The 15,656-nt window shown below is 51.9% G+C and overlaps 5 protein-coding genes across 5 annotated transcripts; 2 read left to right on the top strand and 3 right to left on the bottom strand.

The window, feature by feature from the left end:
• Nucleotides 1-1,950: 1,950 nt before the first annotated feature.
• A1O3_08699 (adenosinetriphosphatase) lies at nucleotides 1,951-5,042 on the bottom strand (the record flags this gene model as incomplete). The annotated part of the gene is made up of 3 exons (XM_007738796.1): nucleotides 1,951-2,179; nucleotides 2,282-4,931; nucleotides 4,991-5,042. The coding sequence occupies 3 exons, from the start codon at nucleotides 5,040-5,042 to the stop codon at nucleotides 1,951-1,953; spliced, it is 2,931 nt and encodes a 976-aa protein (XP_007736986.1).
• Nucleotides 5,043-5,819: 777 nt separating this feature from the next.
• Nucleotides 5,820-6,263, top strand: A1O3_08698 (uncharacterized protein; the record flags this gene model as incomplete). Its single annotated transcript, XM_007738795.1, has 3 exons — nucleotides 5,820-5,835; nucleotides 5,904-6,038; nucleotides 6,094-6,263. 3 exons carry the CDS (start codon nucleotides 5,820-5,822, stop codon nucleotides 6,261-6,263), a joined length of 321 nt encoding a protein of 106 aa, XP_007736985.1.
• Nucleotides 6,264-7,370: 1,107 nt separating this feature from the next.
• A1O3_08697 (uncharacterized protein) lies at nucleotides 7,371-9,166 on the top strand (the record flags this gene model as incomplete). Its single annotated transcript, XM_007738794.1, has 2 exons — nucleotides 7,371-7,377; nucleotides 7,416-9,166. The coding sequence occupies 2 exons, from the start codon at nucleotides 7,371-7,373 to the stop codon at nucleotides 9,164-9,166; spliced, it is 1,758 nt and encodes a 585-aa protein (XP_007736984.1).
• Nucleotides 9,167-9,935: 769 nt separating this feature from the next.
• A1O3_08696 (DNA mismatch repair protein msh3) lies at nucleotides 9,936-13,262 on the bottom strand (the record flags this gene model as incomplete). The annotated part of the gene is made up of 1 exon (XM_007738793.1): nucleotides 9,936-13,262. One exon carries the CDS (start codon nucleotides 13,260-13,262, stop codon nucleotides 9,936-9,938), a length of 3,327 nt encoding a protein of 1,108 aa, XP_007736983.1.
• Nucleotides 13,263-13,914: 652 nt separating this feature from the next.
• A1O3_08695 (uncharacterized protein) lies at nucleotides 13,915-15,625 on the bottom strand (the record flags this gene model as incomplete). Its single annotated transcript, XM_007738792.1, has 2 exons — nucleotides 13,915-15,124; nucleotides 15,177-15,625. The coding sequence occupies 2 exons, from the start codon at nucleotides 15,623-15,625 to the stop codon at nucleotides 13,915-13,917; spliced, it is 1,659 nt and encodes a 552-aa protein (XP_007736982.1).
• Between the last annotated feature and the right edge of the window lie 31 nt (nucleotides 15,626-15,656).

The raw sequence follows: 15,656 nt of genomic DNA, 5'->3' as shown, positions 1-15,656 counted from the left end.
ATTTTGATGACAATACTACCTTACTCGCCTTGCTTGCTTCTATGAAACGTTCCTTGGCCCTGGCTCGTTATTTCTGGGCTTGACCTCTAGGAGGATTTCCAAGGGGTTTGGATTCCAGTTGCAAATATTTGTCACTGGGTGGGCGTATGATTTCAGTTTTCCTGTCAGCTTTTGCTCACACATTCCAGTCGTTGATGAGCCTACCCCGCCGTTATAGATTGTTTGCCCCCATTGCTGTTTTTCGTTTGTTTTCCTCTGTCTGTGCTTGATTTGGCCAGCTGGTTGCTTTGCTGTGAGGGTACGGATACAATGGTGGGCGAGGATGAAGAGAAGGTCTTTGCAACCAGATGGATTAATGACGGGTACCATTCCACAATTGAACGAATGCATGGGCTCATAGAGAGTGGTGGGATGGGCAAGATGTCGACAGTCGGGCCATGGCCATGACTCATGAGATGGACGACTCAGAGATTGATTTCTAGATTGTCTCCAGGACTGACTGATAGAGCTACGATGCGAGAGGAGCAGGGACTGACGACTACACATAGTAAATAGTACTACTATACTACTATAACTATTACTACTAGTACTACCACTCACCATGTTTTCTATCCGTTGGCATCTAGATGTCTAGATCTAGATCTAGCCAAGCTGTTTTTTGGGGGTGGTTGTCGACGATAGCAAGCCGCCGGGATTCGATCAACCACGCAGACAGATGAAGACCTACTCGTAGAAGGGGGCATGTCGACCGCTAAACGCTGCGCCGTCCATCACCCGCACAAAAGATAGAGAAAAGACATAATAACATGACAGATGATAAATGATGAATGACCAAGGTCGAAGGTCGAAGGTCGAAGGTCGAAGGTCGAAGATCGAAGGTATCGCAATGGTCGAAGTCGAACGGCGAGAGCTGGAACTGAGAACTACGGTACTTATACAATATATAATAATATATTCTATTCTCCCGTGGACATGTATATACATCTATCTATATCTACAGTACAACAGTACAACAGTACAGTACAGTGATCCTGCCAACTGGCTTGAGTCTTGGGCCATGCTCCGTGGTCCCGGGCGTACAGTAAAGAAGTAGTAGTAGTAGTAGTAGTAGTAGTAGTAGTACTTTTACTTTTACATTTACATTTTCCATTCTACATTTCGTCTGGGTCCTGTCTACACATCTCATCTAGGTCCTGTCGACTCCGACTCCGACTCCGACCTCATGTCAGATTGATTGATGACCAGGTCACGAAAGTCGATTCGATTGGTTTGGTTTGGTTTGGTTTGGTTTGGTTCTTTTTCTCCTTTCCGTCCAATTGAGCTCGTATCGTTTCCTTTCGTTTCCACTTCATACATCGTGTGTGTGTCTGTGCGTTGCGGTAATTGGCATCAAATGCCTGCGCGAGAGTCGGGATGGCATACTTGCATACTTATCAGATGCATTTCTGCCGTACTGCTGGGCCGAACTCGACTTCAGTCGATCAAGTCTGCACTCTGGCCGTCCTGACTTCGACGCCAATGCCAATGCCAACCCCAATCCTGATGCCAATGACAATACCAATGCCAATGCCGGTGCCAATGTCGGTGGAAAAAAAATAATTCAGATGTACATGTACAAACCTCTCGTCACCATCGACTAGACTACCTAAGCAAAGCAAAGCCCGAATGGAGAATAGCACGGTGCGCAAGCAATGAAAATTGAGAGCGCCGACCCTTCCTTTCCCTTGAGTGGTTTCCCTACCCCTCCCTTGTTTCCCTTCCCTTCCCTTGTTTCCTTCCTTCCCTTCCATAGCCAGCCTTGACCTTTGGGGGCCAACAAAAAAAGAGATCGTCTCGTAAAGTCGTCTCGTAAAGTCGTCTCGTAAGTCGCATTCATGACGCAAGTCCGCTCCCTTACCACCAAGTTGGCCTTTGACTGTCATGCTTTGCCATCCCCACCAGCCTGCGGGTCTAAGCACCACGGAATAAAAACTGCATATCCTCGGGAGTCAACTTGTCAAGAGCGACTTGATCATTGTTGACCGTGCCGTTGATCATGTTGGCCTTCTTTTCCTGTAGTAAAACAATTCTGGACTCGACCGAGTCTTCGATGACGAGGCGTGTAATGACACATGGACGGCGTTGACCGATTCGATGGCATCGATCAGCAGACTGCCATTCAGCAGCGGGATTCCACCACCTGTGAAACAAAAGTAACCGAGTTAGTCACATGTTAAAGGTCGACGGGAAGATCAAGGTTGAAACAGAAAGGGAAAGTGGAGAGGGGCAAGAAAACACTTACGGATCAATAATGTAGACTCTGCTAGCTTCAGTCAGATTGAGAGCAACACCGCCCGCTTTGAGCGACACCAGAAAAACCTCGACATTGACGTTGTTCATGAAATGGTCGATCGACTTCTGTCGCTGGGCCGGACTCATGCTGCCATCGAGCAAGACGGTGCTGAAGCCGGATTTCTGGAGTCGCCATTGCACAAGCTGCAACATTGATGTGAACTGCGAGAAGACAATGCTCTTGTGCGTCTGTTTCTTGCTGCGGAGTTTGTAGAGATCGTAAACAAGCATTTCGATCTTGGTCGAAGAGGTCCAATCCTCCATTTTGATTCGGTTGATGATGGATGATTTCTTGACATTATCTTCGTCTTGTTCGATCTCTGGTTGATCCCAATCAATGACCAAAGGAATGTGGCATCTTGGACAATCTGCGTCCCCACCGCCGCCGGCAAATGACTGCACATATGACTTGGCGCATTGACGGCAGAATTCGTGACGGCAGCGTGACCGGATGGCCTCTTCGGCAGGTTCATCACAAATGCAGCAGACCAAGATGTTTTGACCTCCTTCAGAGTGCTTGCGGAGAATCAGGTCGGGGTGGTCGGCAACTTGTCTCATCTGCATGATCAATCCAAAAATGTTGGCGTAATTGTTCAACATGACACCTTGAGCGACATACGTATCGAACTTGCGGTTGGAATTGGACATGATACTCTGACTGAAGTCACGTTCGATTTCTCCAAAGAACTCGTTGTGGATGACGATATCTTTGGGCGGCAGTTCCATGGAAGAGGTGTAATCACGTTTCATGCGACGCAGCATGATTCGATCCGTGATCAAGCGCAACTTGTCCAGTCCTTTCTTTCTCAATTCAGTGTTTTCACCCTGAGTGATGGGGTTGAGGATCTCTTGGTTGAAAACAGAAACGTGATTGAACCCGCTGTGCTTGCAGCCGGTACACATCTTCGACGAGTCTTGACTCCAGTGCAGTTGACGACACTTGCACACCTTGCAGAAATAGCAAGCAAACGGCATCAGCTCGAGGAAGCGCAGGAGGGAAAAGAACTCTCCGATTCGGTTCTGGACCGGTGTACCCGATAGGCACCATTTGTAGTCGGCCTTCAAGGCAAAACATGCTTTGGACACGCTGGTGGTTCGTTGTTTGATGCTGTGAGCTTCATCGAGAATGATCCGGTGGTATTTGATGGCATGCAGCACGCTCTCTTCCTTGACAATCCCATCGTTTCGATTCCAGCCTTTGTGCTCTTTGCGGAACATGGATTCGAGACCAGAGTAGGAGACCATGATGACGTCGTATTTCTTCAAATCCTCGACGGTCAAGAGTTTGCATTTGGGGTTTGCAGAGATGTGGTAGACCAGAACTTTCAGCTTGCCACTGGTATAGTCTTTGATTTCCGCTTGCCACTGCATCAATGCCACCGGTGGAACGACGACGAGAGCGGGAGCCTTAGCTGGCCAGTCGGACATTATCAAGCTCACGGCCTGAATGGTCTTGCCCATGCCCATCTCATCCCCCAATAGGCCGCCTTTCCATTGCGATTTCTCCTGCTTGATCATCCAGTCCAAGCCTTCCAATTGAAAGCCTTTGAGCTTACGACTGATCCCACTTGGCTGCTGAGCTGGAACAGGTTTGATGGGTGGGATGGCACTCAATTTCTCCCACATCGTCTTGATCTCTGGGTGGGATCTTTCGAGGCGTTTACGTTCACGGTACCGACGGCGCCCAACCGGATCGTAGAGCAACTCTGGCGGGAACTTTACTCTTCTGTGACGTTGCCTGCCATACCGATTTGTAATGAACGGAGTCTCGTCAGGCTGCTTGGCAGGTTCAACGACATCCCCACCGGCCTCTGAAGGTGTTGCGAGCATCGACGCGGTTGAAAAGACTGACGCGTCACTATCGGCCAAGGACTCAACCGACGAAAGCTCTGAATCTTCCTCAGATACGCCTAGAGAACCACGTTGGTCGGACGGGTTTTGTATGGTGGCTTTGGTCCGCTGGCGTCTTGGTAGTGGGATATCGTCGTCGTCGTCTTCCGTATCAAATACTTCTTCAAGACTGTCTTCTACCGTGACAAGATTTCGCTGCGTGCGTGGACGTTTTGACAGTGGCCGAGAGTCAGAATCCTCAGAATCCGCGACCATATTATACTCTTCCGCTTGAAGCCGGGAGGCAATCTGGAAATCCATGTCATCGGGGTCGTCATCATCCATGTCAAGATCCATGATGGTCCGTTTTCTTGATGCCCCTTTGCGACCTCGCAGAGCAAATGCAGAAGCCTGCAGTTCCAAAGCCCTAGCGGTAGCTCCCACCCTCGACTTGGACGAGCGCTGATTGATGACGTTCGGTGTTGGAACTGTGCTGGTCCCCGGTGTGTCGTAGGTGGAGGATTCCATAGAGTCGGCAATGGAAGAGGGCGCAGTGGAGTCGAGGCGGCTTGAACCCTGGTTTGTAAGGGAGGTGCCATTGCTAGGGACGAAGACTCCTTGGAAGGCGCCTTTTGAGATCGAGACGGATGAGGCAGTGTCTTCAACATCGTCAGAATCGGGTATCTCAGTGAGCCGGGAAGCTCGAGTGGTTCGTCTGGTGGGTTTCGTAGGCAAGGGGAGCGGCGGTTCTGAAGGGGCGACTTTCGAGGCTGCGGATGGTCAGTTCAGTCAGGAGTGACAACGACGGGACAGAAGCACGAGAACTCACCAGGAGCCCGTCTTGCGCTGGCCGACCTCGTAGGACGATCACGAACACCCATTTTGTCTATAGCGAAGCTGAGAATGTTGATGTTGAGATCGGATAGGATCTCAAAATGTTGCGAGATCAAGACCAATGGCAACGGAAGAAGATAAACTTTTAGTATCAGGACCCGCGTTGTTAGTTGGTGTTAGTGGTGTTAGTGCATTTCTGCCTGGAGTCGATCGCGTCCTGCACGTGACTGCGCGTAAAGTGGTTCTTGGCGAACGAGGTAGAGAACTAGCAACTACCAACTCCAGAGTATCCGTACGGAGGTAGATACTAGAGACTAGATACTAGATAGTGGTAGTAGTAGGTATTTAGGTAGGTCCTACTACTTTTAGTACTGACCACCCCTCGCCTTTGTGTTCCTACAGGCTACAGGTGGTTCTTTTTCTGACCCCGGAGGACTCTTTACGTACATGTACATGTCCTAGCCGGCGCATTGTTCGTGAGGAGGAATGACCCAAAGGGACAACAAAGAGGGTGGAACTATGCTGCGTTGGGTCGGTCACAGCTACGTACCTACCTACGTGGCGTTTATTGACGGCGGCTCCGCTGGAAGCAGAAGCGCTGCTGGAGCGTCATCACCACTGGCCCAAGTTGAGGCCCGAATGTTTCAGAAGCATCAAGCTCGCTCCACCTTCAGCTGTCGTCTCAGCTCTGTCGTCTGCCTTCGATGCGACTTATAAAGCTACCCCTCCCCTCCCTCCCCTTCCATGACAAGCTTTTGGACCATCTACCTTCTTAAACCTAAATCAACCTCTTCCTCTTCAAGTCCCGCGTAAAGCCGTTCACAATGGGTCTTTTCGATGGTAAGCCAGAGCCTCGACTACATGACTCCTCGTTCTGCAGGCGCTCGACTGACAGCAGCCATCAACAGACGACTCCGACCAGGCTCGAGCCTACGACCAGGTCGTCAGTAGACCTCACGAAGCCGAGTGGTCTCACGAGCTCATCGCCGCTGCCGCCTCCTACGAGGCTTCCAAGGCCTACGAAAACCACGTTGCCCAAAACGGTGAGTCCTTCATCGCCTGTCTGGAAATAAGTGCTGACACTCCGTTTCTGCGTAGGCCAGCCTGAGAGCCACGCGAAGGCCAAGGAGATTCTTGCGGGTTTCGCAGGTGCTTTTGTCGACCGCTTGGTCGAGACCAAGGGCCTCGACTTTATCGACACGGAGAAGGCTAAGTACCAGGCTCACAGACAATCTGAGGAGCCGCTTCGCAACCATGGCGGGTGGTAGAGAACTGGACACGGATGACCTTGCGGGTATTCTAGACTACAGAGAATGTACCTGCTTCTCTGTACGTGACAGAGTAGGCCGAGGTGGCCTGAACCACCACCCCATCTGAACGAATACGTATGAATGCCAAAGAATTGTCAAGTCCAACTAGTAATTGCGTAATCACGTCTCCGCTGCCTCAAGCGGACAAGCCTCCTAAGCCCCGGTCCGTCGGGAGACTGTTGCCGGGTGCCGGGATTAAGCTGATAGAGGACTCGGGATCGCGGCATCCCTGCAGCTGCCTAGGCTAAGGGGCTAAGGGGCTACTCTGTGAGCTTCCAGGCAGGTGAATTGGGCGGGAGCGAGGGGCCAGGCTGTACTCCGTACAGAATAACGCGAAAGGAGGCATCTAGATGTCGAAGAACATCCATACTGTATACTGTGCTCTGCATGCCGTAATAGTGGTAGTGTAAAGCCATCGAGAGCCTGATTTGTCCCTTTGATAATTGCTGCTTTGTGATCTGTGGCCATTGATCATCGAGGGGCGCTAGCATAGCCTGAACCGGTTGGATTGAATGGGCAAGGCACAGAAGGTAGCTTTGCATGATACTGAAGACGCAGCTGTTGCTTGACTTCATCACCACAAGACTTTCAGCATATCCATAGAGGGGTAATTGGTGCACCCACGTCACTGTAGGGAGTAAACGATAGACAAGGGTCAGGACTTAGGGACCTAAGGCTTAGGCTCCTTAGGCCTTGATAGAGTCGCGTCCAACTCACAGAAGCGCGTAAAGTGGTTTCTTGGCATGTTTGCTCGCAGACATGCAGACTGGCTCTTGATGCCTGCTTTTGCGTGAACGGAAACAATGAACTGAACGAACACCTCCCAAAGCAGTCTGCATTCACTGCCAGCGACCAGAGTCACCACTTATAGATCGGGGTTAACTTGTCACCGTCTTGAGTGACATTTCCCCTTCCGATCTCAAGAACACGACCATATCAGCCTATCCCTTGTCGTGCAAGGTCGTTACTGGTTGGCAGTTGCCACCTGCTGGACAATGTGAGCAAGCGAACCCCTGAAGACGTGAGCCTTGTAATAACCCTGGACCAGGTCTACTCGGCGTCGGAATGCCGCGTTGAATCGCATTCGTGGGCCCCAGTCAGCTCTCACAGATTTCCTGGCGTCACACAATATATCCGCTGCGCAGATCCACAACGATTACCAGCGTCGTTTGCAAGACGCCCAGCAACAAGAGCAGCAGAACGCACAAAATGCAGCGCAGAACGGGGGTGATGCCGAGGATTCGGAAGATGATCCAGTGGAGCAGAAGAAGCGCAAGAGAAAAGAAGAAAAGACGTTGATGAAGATCAAACAGAGCAAAGAGTTCAAGAAGCGCAAGTTTGAGCAGCAACAAGACCTCGGGAGCGATTTCGAACAAGACGACGATGAACTTGCTCGGAGTATGCTTAAAAAGTCCCAGCCTCTACCGGGCCAGCTGGAGAATTGTGAAATCTGTGGCAAGAGGTTCACCGTGACACCGTACAGCAAGACTGGCCCAGATGGTGGTCTATTATGCACCAAATGCTCCAAGGAACTCAAAGACGAGGAGAAGAAGGAAAGCCGAGACAACAAAAAGAAAACAGCCGCACCACGAGGACGCCGGCGTCAGACCGAGAGCGACCGACTGATGGGAGACGTCAAACCGGGTGCCAAGAGTCTCGTCGACATTTGCGTCCGTCGAGTTGCCAATGTCGTCCATGATATCGAAGAGTTCGGTGATATGCCGCAAAGTCTGCTGGACAGATTAAGTCAGATCCTCTCCAAGGAACGAGTCCTCACACCTCGAGTTCTCGAGCTGTTCCTGCGACCAGACGTCGACCGCATCGACATATACGACTGTGCGAAGCTCGAAGAGGAAGATTTCCAGAAGATCTTTGCACACATGCCCGACGTCGAGTTTGTTAATTTGCGATTTGCCGGACAGATGAAGGATGGTCCCTTGCTGTACATGGCCGACAAGTGCAAACGAGTTCGCCACTTGCAGCTCGGTGCCACAAATCTTGTCACTGATAAAGCCTGGGCCGACATGTTTCAGAAACTCGGTCCTCAGCTGGAGAGTTTGAAGTTGTCAGAACTGAATGACTCTCTGGGAGACGACATTGTCAAGGTTCTGGTCAAATCGTGTAGAGGTTTGAGGCGACTGAAACTAAGGTCTTGCTCACACATGGGCGAGGATTCAGTCGATGCTCTTTGCTCTCTCACCAACCTCGAGCACCTCACCCTTGCTGTGGCCCAGCAGGAAACGTCATCAGCCACACTTGTGAAATTGATCTCCTCACTCGGACACAACCTGAGAACACTCTGTCTGGAAGAGTACGTCGAACTCAACGACTCAGTCCTGGAAGCCATCAAAGAAAGTTGCCATAAGCTGACAAAGCTCCGCATCCGAGGAAGTGTCATTTGTTCTGACGCAGCATTTGCCAGTCTTTTTGACAACAACTTGGGCAACCCGCCGCTGATATATGCAGACTTGTCCGACAACCGGGATATCGACAGCATGAACCCGGATGGCCCCGAGGACAATCCTATCGGCTTGGGTTCAGGTGCCCTGAAAGCATTGATGACACACTCGGGTTCTCGCCTGGAGCGGCTGAACCTCAAAGCGTGTCGACACATCTCTCACGCAGGCTTGATGGAGGTCTTTGATGGGGTCAAGCAGTATCCGGCTTTGAAGGACATCGATTTATCGTTTGTGACCCAGGTCGACGATGTCGTCATGAATGGCATCTTCAAGACTTGTCCCGCGCTGGCCAAGCTAGCTGTCTTTGCCTGCTTCAATGCCCGACAAGCCAGAATTCCTGCCGGAATTGCCGTTGTCGGCTTGCCGAATGCTCAGGATAGCGTTGTCATCGGCGAGTGGTAGCTTGCCTGGAAGCAGAAAGTGCCCACGTCGAGCTTACCATCACAAGTACCCACGTCGAGTTTCCATCACAAGGCATGGGCGACCGATCGGAGGGCGAGGTCGGAGATCTAGACGATGCGGCAAGCCTACCGTAGGACACGACCAGGGAGACGAATTGCTTGCTGTTATTGTTATGAAGTCACGAAAAGCATGGCTGGGCTGGATTCGCCGTTTTGGACAGGGACAGGGACAGGGGGTTGGGTCTGTTGGTTCTTTCTTCCTGCTCATTGACCACTGCCTCATGGTAATCAGCGACGGCGACGTTTGGGCCCTCTACGGCGTACTGACCTTATTGGCCGCGGTCGGCTACATACATAGCTAGGTAGTCACAACAGCCGAACCGAACGAAAGCAGATACTGCATGAGGACAATGAGATTAGGAAGTGGAAACTGGAAACTGGAAACTAAAAGTGCGAACTAACACTTTGTCCCCTCGCCAGTCCAGTCCAGTCCGGCCCATTATGATTAGTAGTATTTGGTATCGTGAAACTCTCGACCGGAAAACCCGAGGGTGGAGGCTGCCTCATACACCACACCACACCAGACCAGAGATCTAGCCCTGAATGTCATACACCCTACCAGAGATCTTCTAGCCCCGAATGTCGGCTTCTATGAGTACGAGCTGTCTCTTTGCATCTATTTTGAGCCTGTTGTCCTGACCCTTTGCATCGATTTTGACCCTGTTGTCCTATTGACTGCTAGCTAGTAAGCCACATTCATGCTGCATAGTTTAGAGCATTTCAATTCCTTCAACAATGGCGTCCAGTCTCTCCACGTCTAGTTTGTGACCACCACCAGCAGCAGCACCACCACCACCACCACCACCACTGCGTTCTTCGGCTCCTGCCAACATCCTCGCCAGAGCAGCCAATTGCCTCGCCTTGGTGGCCGTTTCGAGCTCGGCACTCTTCTGCCTCGCGATATCGATGACAGACTCGCCAATGTTGGCGAGTCTCGCGACGTTGAGACCGTAGCTTCGGTGCGCGACACCCTCGGCGACCTCGTAGAGAAAGGTGACGTTCTCGTCGTCCTCCTCCGTGAAGCGCATATGCACGTTCTTCAGCTCTTCGTGGGCAAAGCCGCTGGCCAGGCGGGCGAGCATCTGGTAATGCGTGATGAACAGCGTCAGACACTTGCGTTCGCGGACGAGGTAGTCGAGCACACTGGCTGCAATGGCAACGCCGTCGTGGGTGCTGGTTCCACGACCAAGTTCGTCGAGGACCACGAGGCTGCGGTCGGTGGCGAGTTTGAGGATGTCGCTGGTCTCGCTGAGCTCGACCATAAACGTGCTCTCGCCTGACATCATGTTGTCGAAGGCGCCCATGCGGGTGAAGACGGCGTCGAGGATGCCTAGTGTTGCCGATGTCGCGGGCACGAAAGACCCGATCTGTGCCATGATGGAGATGAGAGCCACGGAGCGAACGTAGGACGATTTGCCCCCCATGTTGGGACCCGTCACCAGGAGCGCTCTCGTGGCATCTTGGGAGATGGAAATGTTGTTCGGAACATAAGTATCGATGAGAAGCTGTTCGACCATGGGATGGCGAGCTCCTTCAACTTCGATCCGGCTGCCCTCGGTAAATCTTGGTCTGACATATCCAGGCTGGGCTGCCACATTAGCTAGAGCGAGGAGACAATCCAGACGTGCGAGGCTTTGCACGGTATCGCGGAAAAGCTGGTACTTGGTGCTAATATCTACCAAAAGGTCGGTGTAAGCCTTGTCGCAAGCCGCTGCAAGAGATTCTTTATGTTGGTCGCGTTCCCGCAGGAGCTTGACCACCTCCGGCGCGTGAAACCTCGAGACCTTTTTCGTGCCTGAAATCTTGGTCCATGAAGCAGGCACTTTCTTGATGGTGGCAGAACTGTTGTCGACTTCAATCAAATAATCTATACCGGCAACCGTGGCGTACTCCACGGGCCGTTTCTTCCCCAATTTCTCTGCTGCAGTGGAACGAAACTCGTCCAGGTCATGCTCTACGCCTGCAATGCCGAACTTGTGTTCCGTAATTGTATCATTCTCTGAACCGTCCTGAAAGAAGTTGTATTTATCGTCAGATCTGGCAGCCTGCAGATTGATTTTGTCAAGATATCCCACCACCTCTGTCAAGATCGATGGCAGGGACGTGATGGCGGACGATATCAGACTGGAGTCAAAGTTGGTAGATGCGGCATCAGTCACATGTGCAAACTCGGTGGCCAGAAACTGCAGTGACTGCAGGACGTTCAACAACTCTGGCCTGCTGGCTTTCCCATAATAGATGCGTATGAGATTCTTTTCCAGGTCAGTCCGCATTTTGGACAGCACGTGCTTCAATTTCTCGACGTGTATGGCTTTGTCGGGGTCGAGAAGCTCCTCGACTGCACTCAAACGTTCTTCGATACTCTTCCTGTCCAACAGAGGACGTCCAACCCACTTGCGAAGAAGTCTGCCCCCAAATCGGGTTTGTGTCCTATCCATCATCCAGTAGAGACTTCCTCTGGTGGAGTGGTCCGTCTGATTCTGATAGACTTCAAGACTGGTAAGAGTGGTGCCGTTCAGCAGCATATGTGAGCGAGCAGAAAACGGCTGGAAGTACTTCGTAAGCCGAAACACGTGTTCAAGCCCGTATTCGGACAAATGGTTGATCATCGCAGAAAGACACAAAGTTACATTCTCTGGCAAGCCCAGAATCTTGTCGAATACCTTTGTTGCTTTGCCTTGATCTCCCTGGGTGTCTTTGAGCTTGCCGGCATAAAAGGTGGAGATATGGCCGTGTGCTTGGGCAGCCATGGTCTTCAATTTTGGCGTTCGCTCAACCCGAATCTTGTCCCCGAACACATTGGTTTTGCTGCCTGACAAGTGAAGAACAAGCTTCTCTGTTGCCTTCGAGAGTTCACCGACAATCAGAAATTCACACGGCGCAATGTGGAGGAGCCGGGTTTCGATCTCGCTCCGCATGAACCCGTCCTCGAAATCGTCATATACCACATCTCCTGTGGCAGGTTGGACGGCGACAAGACCGACGTGGACCTTTTCGTCGTTGCCGTGACCCTTGACATTGACCTCTGTCATGCAAAGCAAAAAGCCGGTAGAAGGCGACTGAGGAGCAGGGCTGCCTCTGCCATCACCCTCGATGTCATCGATATAGGTGCCTTTCGTGTACAGATTTGTGAGTTTCCGAACAAACGGTGCGTTCCTATTATCGCCCACAGCCTTGAGTGCTGCAGTTTCAAGTTGGCGAACGACACCGACTTTGTGCCCTGCAGCCACCAACCGTTTGACATGAACATGCAGTCGATGGACAGGAATACTGGCAGAAGCGAATCGATCCAGATGAGCCTCAGAAGGGTCTTCGTCGAAGCGGTACTTTCCCGGAATACACACGATGCCCAACTCTCTCGCCGCAATTCTAGCATCCTCGCCGAAAAACCGAAACTTGTAACCGACCTCGACCACCAAAAGAGTATCCATGTGGGCCTTCTTGATTTCTATCACCTGCTTCTCCATGGGTGTGAGTTTGCTTCCACCTTTCTTAACACCTGTTTTCAGACGGCCGGTCGGCTTTGGCACCTCCTCGGGTTCATCGTCTGCGTCGCCGTTCTCCTGCTCAGGAGCATCTTCTTCGAGTGTTCGGTTCCGTCTCTTAATTTCAGCGATGCTATCTGGTTTGCCCAATTTCTTGACGAACCTCCGGTGTAGTTCGTCCTTTCGTCGTCTGTCGGGGCTGCCAGGGTCGTCGACTTCCCGGTTCTCTTGGAGAGGAGAGGACGAAAAAATGTATTTGGATGTCCTATCGGATCCTGACGGGGCGGCGGATGTCGTCGCTGTAGTCTGGCCATTTGCCTCCACCGGTCTCAAAGTTCTGATGTGCTCTTGCTTCCCTTCTGCCACTATCTTACTCACTCCGGCAGTTTCCGCAGCGGGAGTGATTCTGCGCTTCTTCGCAATTGGCAACACCAGGTCCTCGTCTTCGTCATCTTCCAAGGCTGGGGTTCGAGGGAGCGTCGAAGATTGAGAGGACACGGGTTTCTTGAAAAATGCGGACAAAGTCTGCTGTTTCTTCTGCGACGACGCCATATGAGCCCGATGACAAGGCCTCCAACCTCAGGATAGTCTGGCCCGGGCACTGGCAGAATTGTAATGAACAGAGTGTAATAAACAGCGTATCGTCATTTAGATGGCGTCTACGAATGACACGGCGCAACGGGCGGCACTTAACGCGAAGTTTGGACGCGTCGTCGCGTTGGTACGGCGGAGTACGGGTACGGAGTACAGTCGCTAGTCCCTTCGCTGACAAGGCTGTGTGGATTGGGACGGAGTCGGGAACACTGCCCTCTACTCGCATCCTGCAATAAGAAGCTGTATATTTGTGCGTCCCATACGAGAGAAGAGACCTGGGATTCGCGGTGGATGAATTGGTCGCTGCACAATTGTCGTTGAAACGCACCAGCTACGTCTATCCATTATCTATGTCCTTGGTGGCAGTCGCAAACTATACCGTCAAAAGGTTACCTTCCAATACCTGATAGACCATCTTAACTTTCGGGGCACCATCGCCTCAACTCTGGACGTGTGCGCTGAGGCAAACAATACATGAGATCTGCATAGCTGCCAGGAGAGAGTGAGCCATTTCACCATATCTATACCGCACATATTCTGCTTGCTAGGTAGTCACCGAATCGGAGATTGTTTCTGAGCAGACCAGTAATTCGGTCAGACTGTGTGTGCTTCATGTGACCGGGGCCGACAGGGCTCTGGCATGGTGGTCGGAACCACCATCCTCATTCGCCAATGCATCTGCTGGAGATCTCGGGGACCCTCTCGTCTCGCCTCCAAGGTGCTCCAATGCCGCAGTCAAGGGGTTTTTGGTCGATACAAAGGGGTCGTCGCACGACATACCACCTGGAAACAGACCAAAGAAGCTGCTAAAAGGAGATTCTGATGGCAGGACTGGGGCCGTCACATCTCGATCAGGAGACTTCCAGGCTAGTGGGTTTGTGCTTGGCCCCCGAAACTCGGGAGTCGGCTCGGGCAATGAAGGGATATCCTCTTTGGCATCCATTGTATCGTAGCCGCCTTGATACTCGCGATGACTAGGTCGAAATGGTGGATAGGGGTTCGTATATTGCCAGGCGGGCTGATACTGTGGTTGAAGCCAAGGGGCAGAAACGACAGCTAGTGAGGGACGTGCACTTCTCGAGTAGGCTTGGTGGCTAGCATGTAATTGATTTCGGCCTTCCTCCGTGAACGTGTCAGCAGTATAGCCAGGACTTCCATCATTGAAGATCGTGAAATGAGCTGGGCGCTTTCGAGAAGACAGATCGCCAATGGTGGGCTTGAAGTCGTCGTCGTCGTCGTCATCCTCGGTCCCAAGGAAGCGGGAACCTAGGGCATATGAATCCCCGGTCGAAGAGCTGGGCAAGTATGGCAAAGGCGGCAGTCCATGCATGAATGGTAGTTCAGTCTGCTTCTTTGCGGGATTGCCTTTGGCCTTGCGCTTCACCAATCGAGGTGCATTGGTGTCTCTGTCTGCAAGTGGCTGTCTCTTGCGGCAACGGACTTGTTTCATCTTGAGCGGGGGAGATTCGCCATCAACCAGGCTGCTTGCATCCTCGAGGTCGTCAATATGCCTCGCTTTCTTCACGCGTCCACCAGGGGAGTATACCACTTCTCTTGGTTCTACGAGGGCAGACAGACGTTCCATTCGCCTTAAGACAGACCCGTCTTTCTTCTGATTTCTTTTCCGCTTCATCTCATCTGAGGCAGCATCAAACAAATCCATGCCTGGCCAGACCGTACCCTTTAGCTTGCTGTGTTCTGGGGTGACAAGGAGATCGGGTCCATCTCCGGCTCGCTCGTCGTCCTCGGACGGAGGATGGCCATCGGAGGATATGGAGGGCCTGACAGGAGAAAGGATTGTAGGTTGACGTGGTTTGGGTCTAGAGGATGTAATTAGAGGCAAGAAACAACTGATTGGACGAGGACAATGACCTTGACCTCTTGACAGGGCTGAAATCGAGGTCGCTCTCATCGTCAAGTGCATGTCTGCCATGCCTGCCTCGAGCCTGTTTCCGCTGGCCTTGTTTCCGGCCTTTGGCTGTCTTCTTCTGTGGCAATGGTTGTTCCGGCGGCGCATGCGCGTTCGGACTTTGCTGGGTCATGTATGCTCCTCTCCTGGCTGCGTTTTTCCTCCTTCCCGCTTTCTTGGCCTCTTTCATGATCATACGCTCCGAGAGCAGCTGGCCGAGAGCATGTTGCTGGTACCATTGATTGTACGTAGCCAACTGCACGCCGGCCGCAATTTCTTGGTGGCTTCTGACTTGGAGTTTGTGCAGGTGTGACAAATGACCTTTGGAACTGACGTGGGTAAGTAAGTGTGAGGTGTCGCTGAAGGAAGGCTGTTTTGGGCAGATACTGCAGTTAAGCAGTTCCAACTCCATAGCGGGCCCAACCAGTTTGTACAAATGCAGG

The sequence above is a fragment of the Capronia epimyces genome (genome assembly GCF_000585565.1).
Source record: "Capronia epimyces CBS 606.96 chromosome Unknown aczIQ-supercont1.8, whole genome shotgun sequence".
NCBI classification, from domain to species: Eukaryota; Fungi; Ascomycota; class Eurotiomycetes; order Chaetothyriales; family Herpotrichiellaceae; genus Capronia; species Capronia epimyces.
Note: the sequence above shows the minus strand (reverse complement) of the source record. Positions and strands in the feature narration are given on the sequence as shown.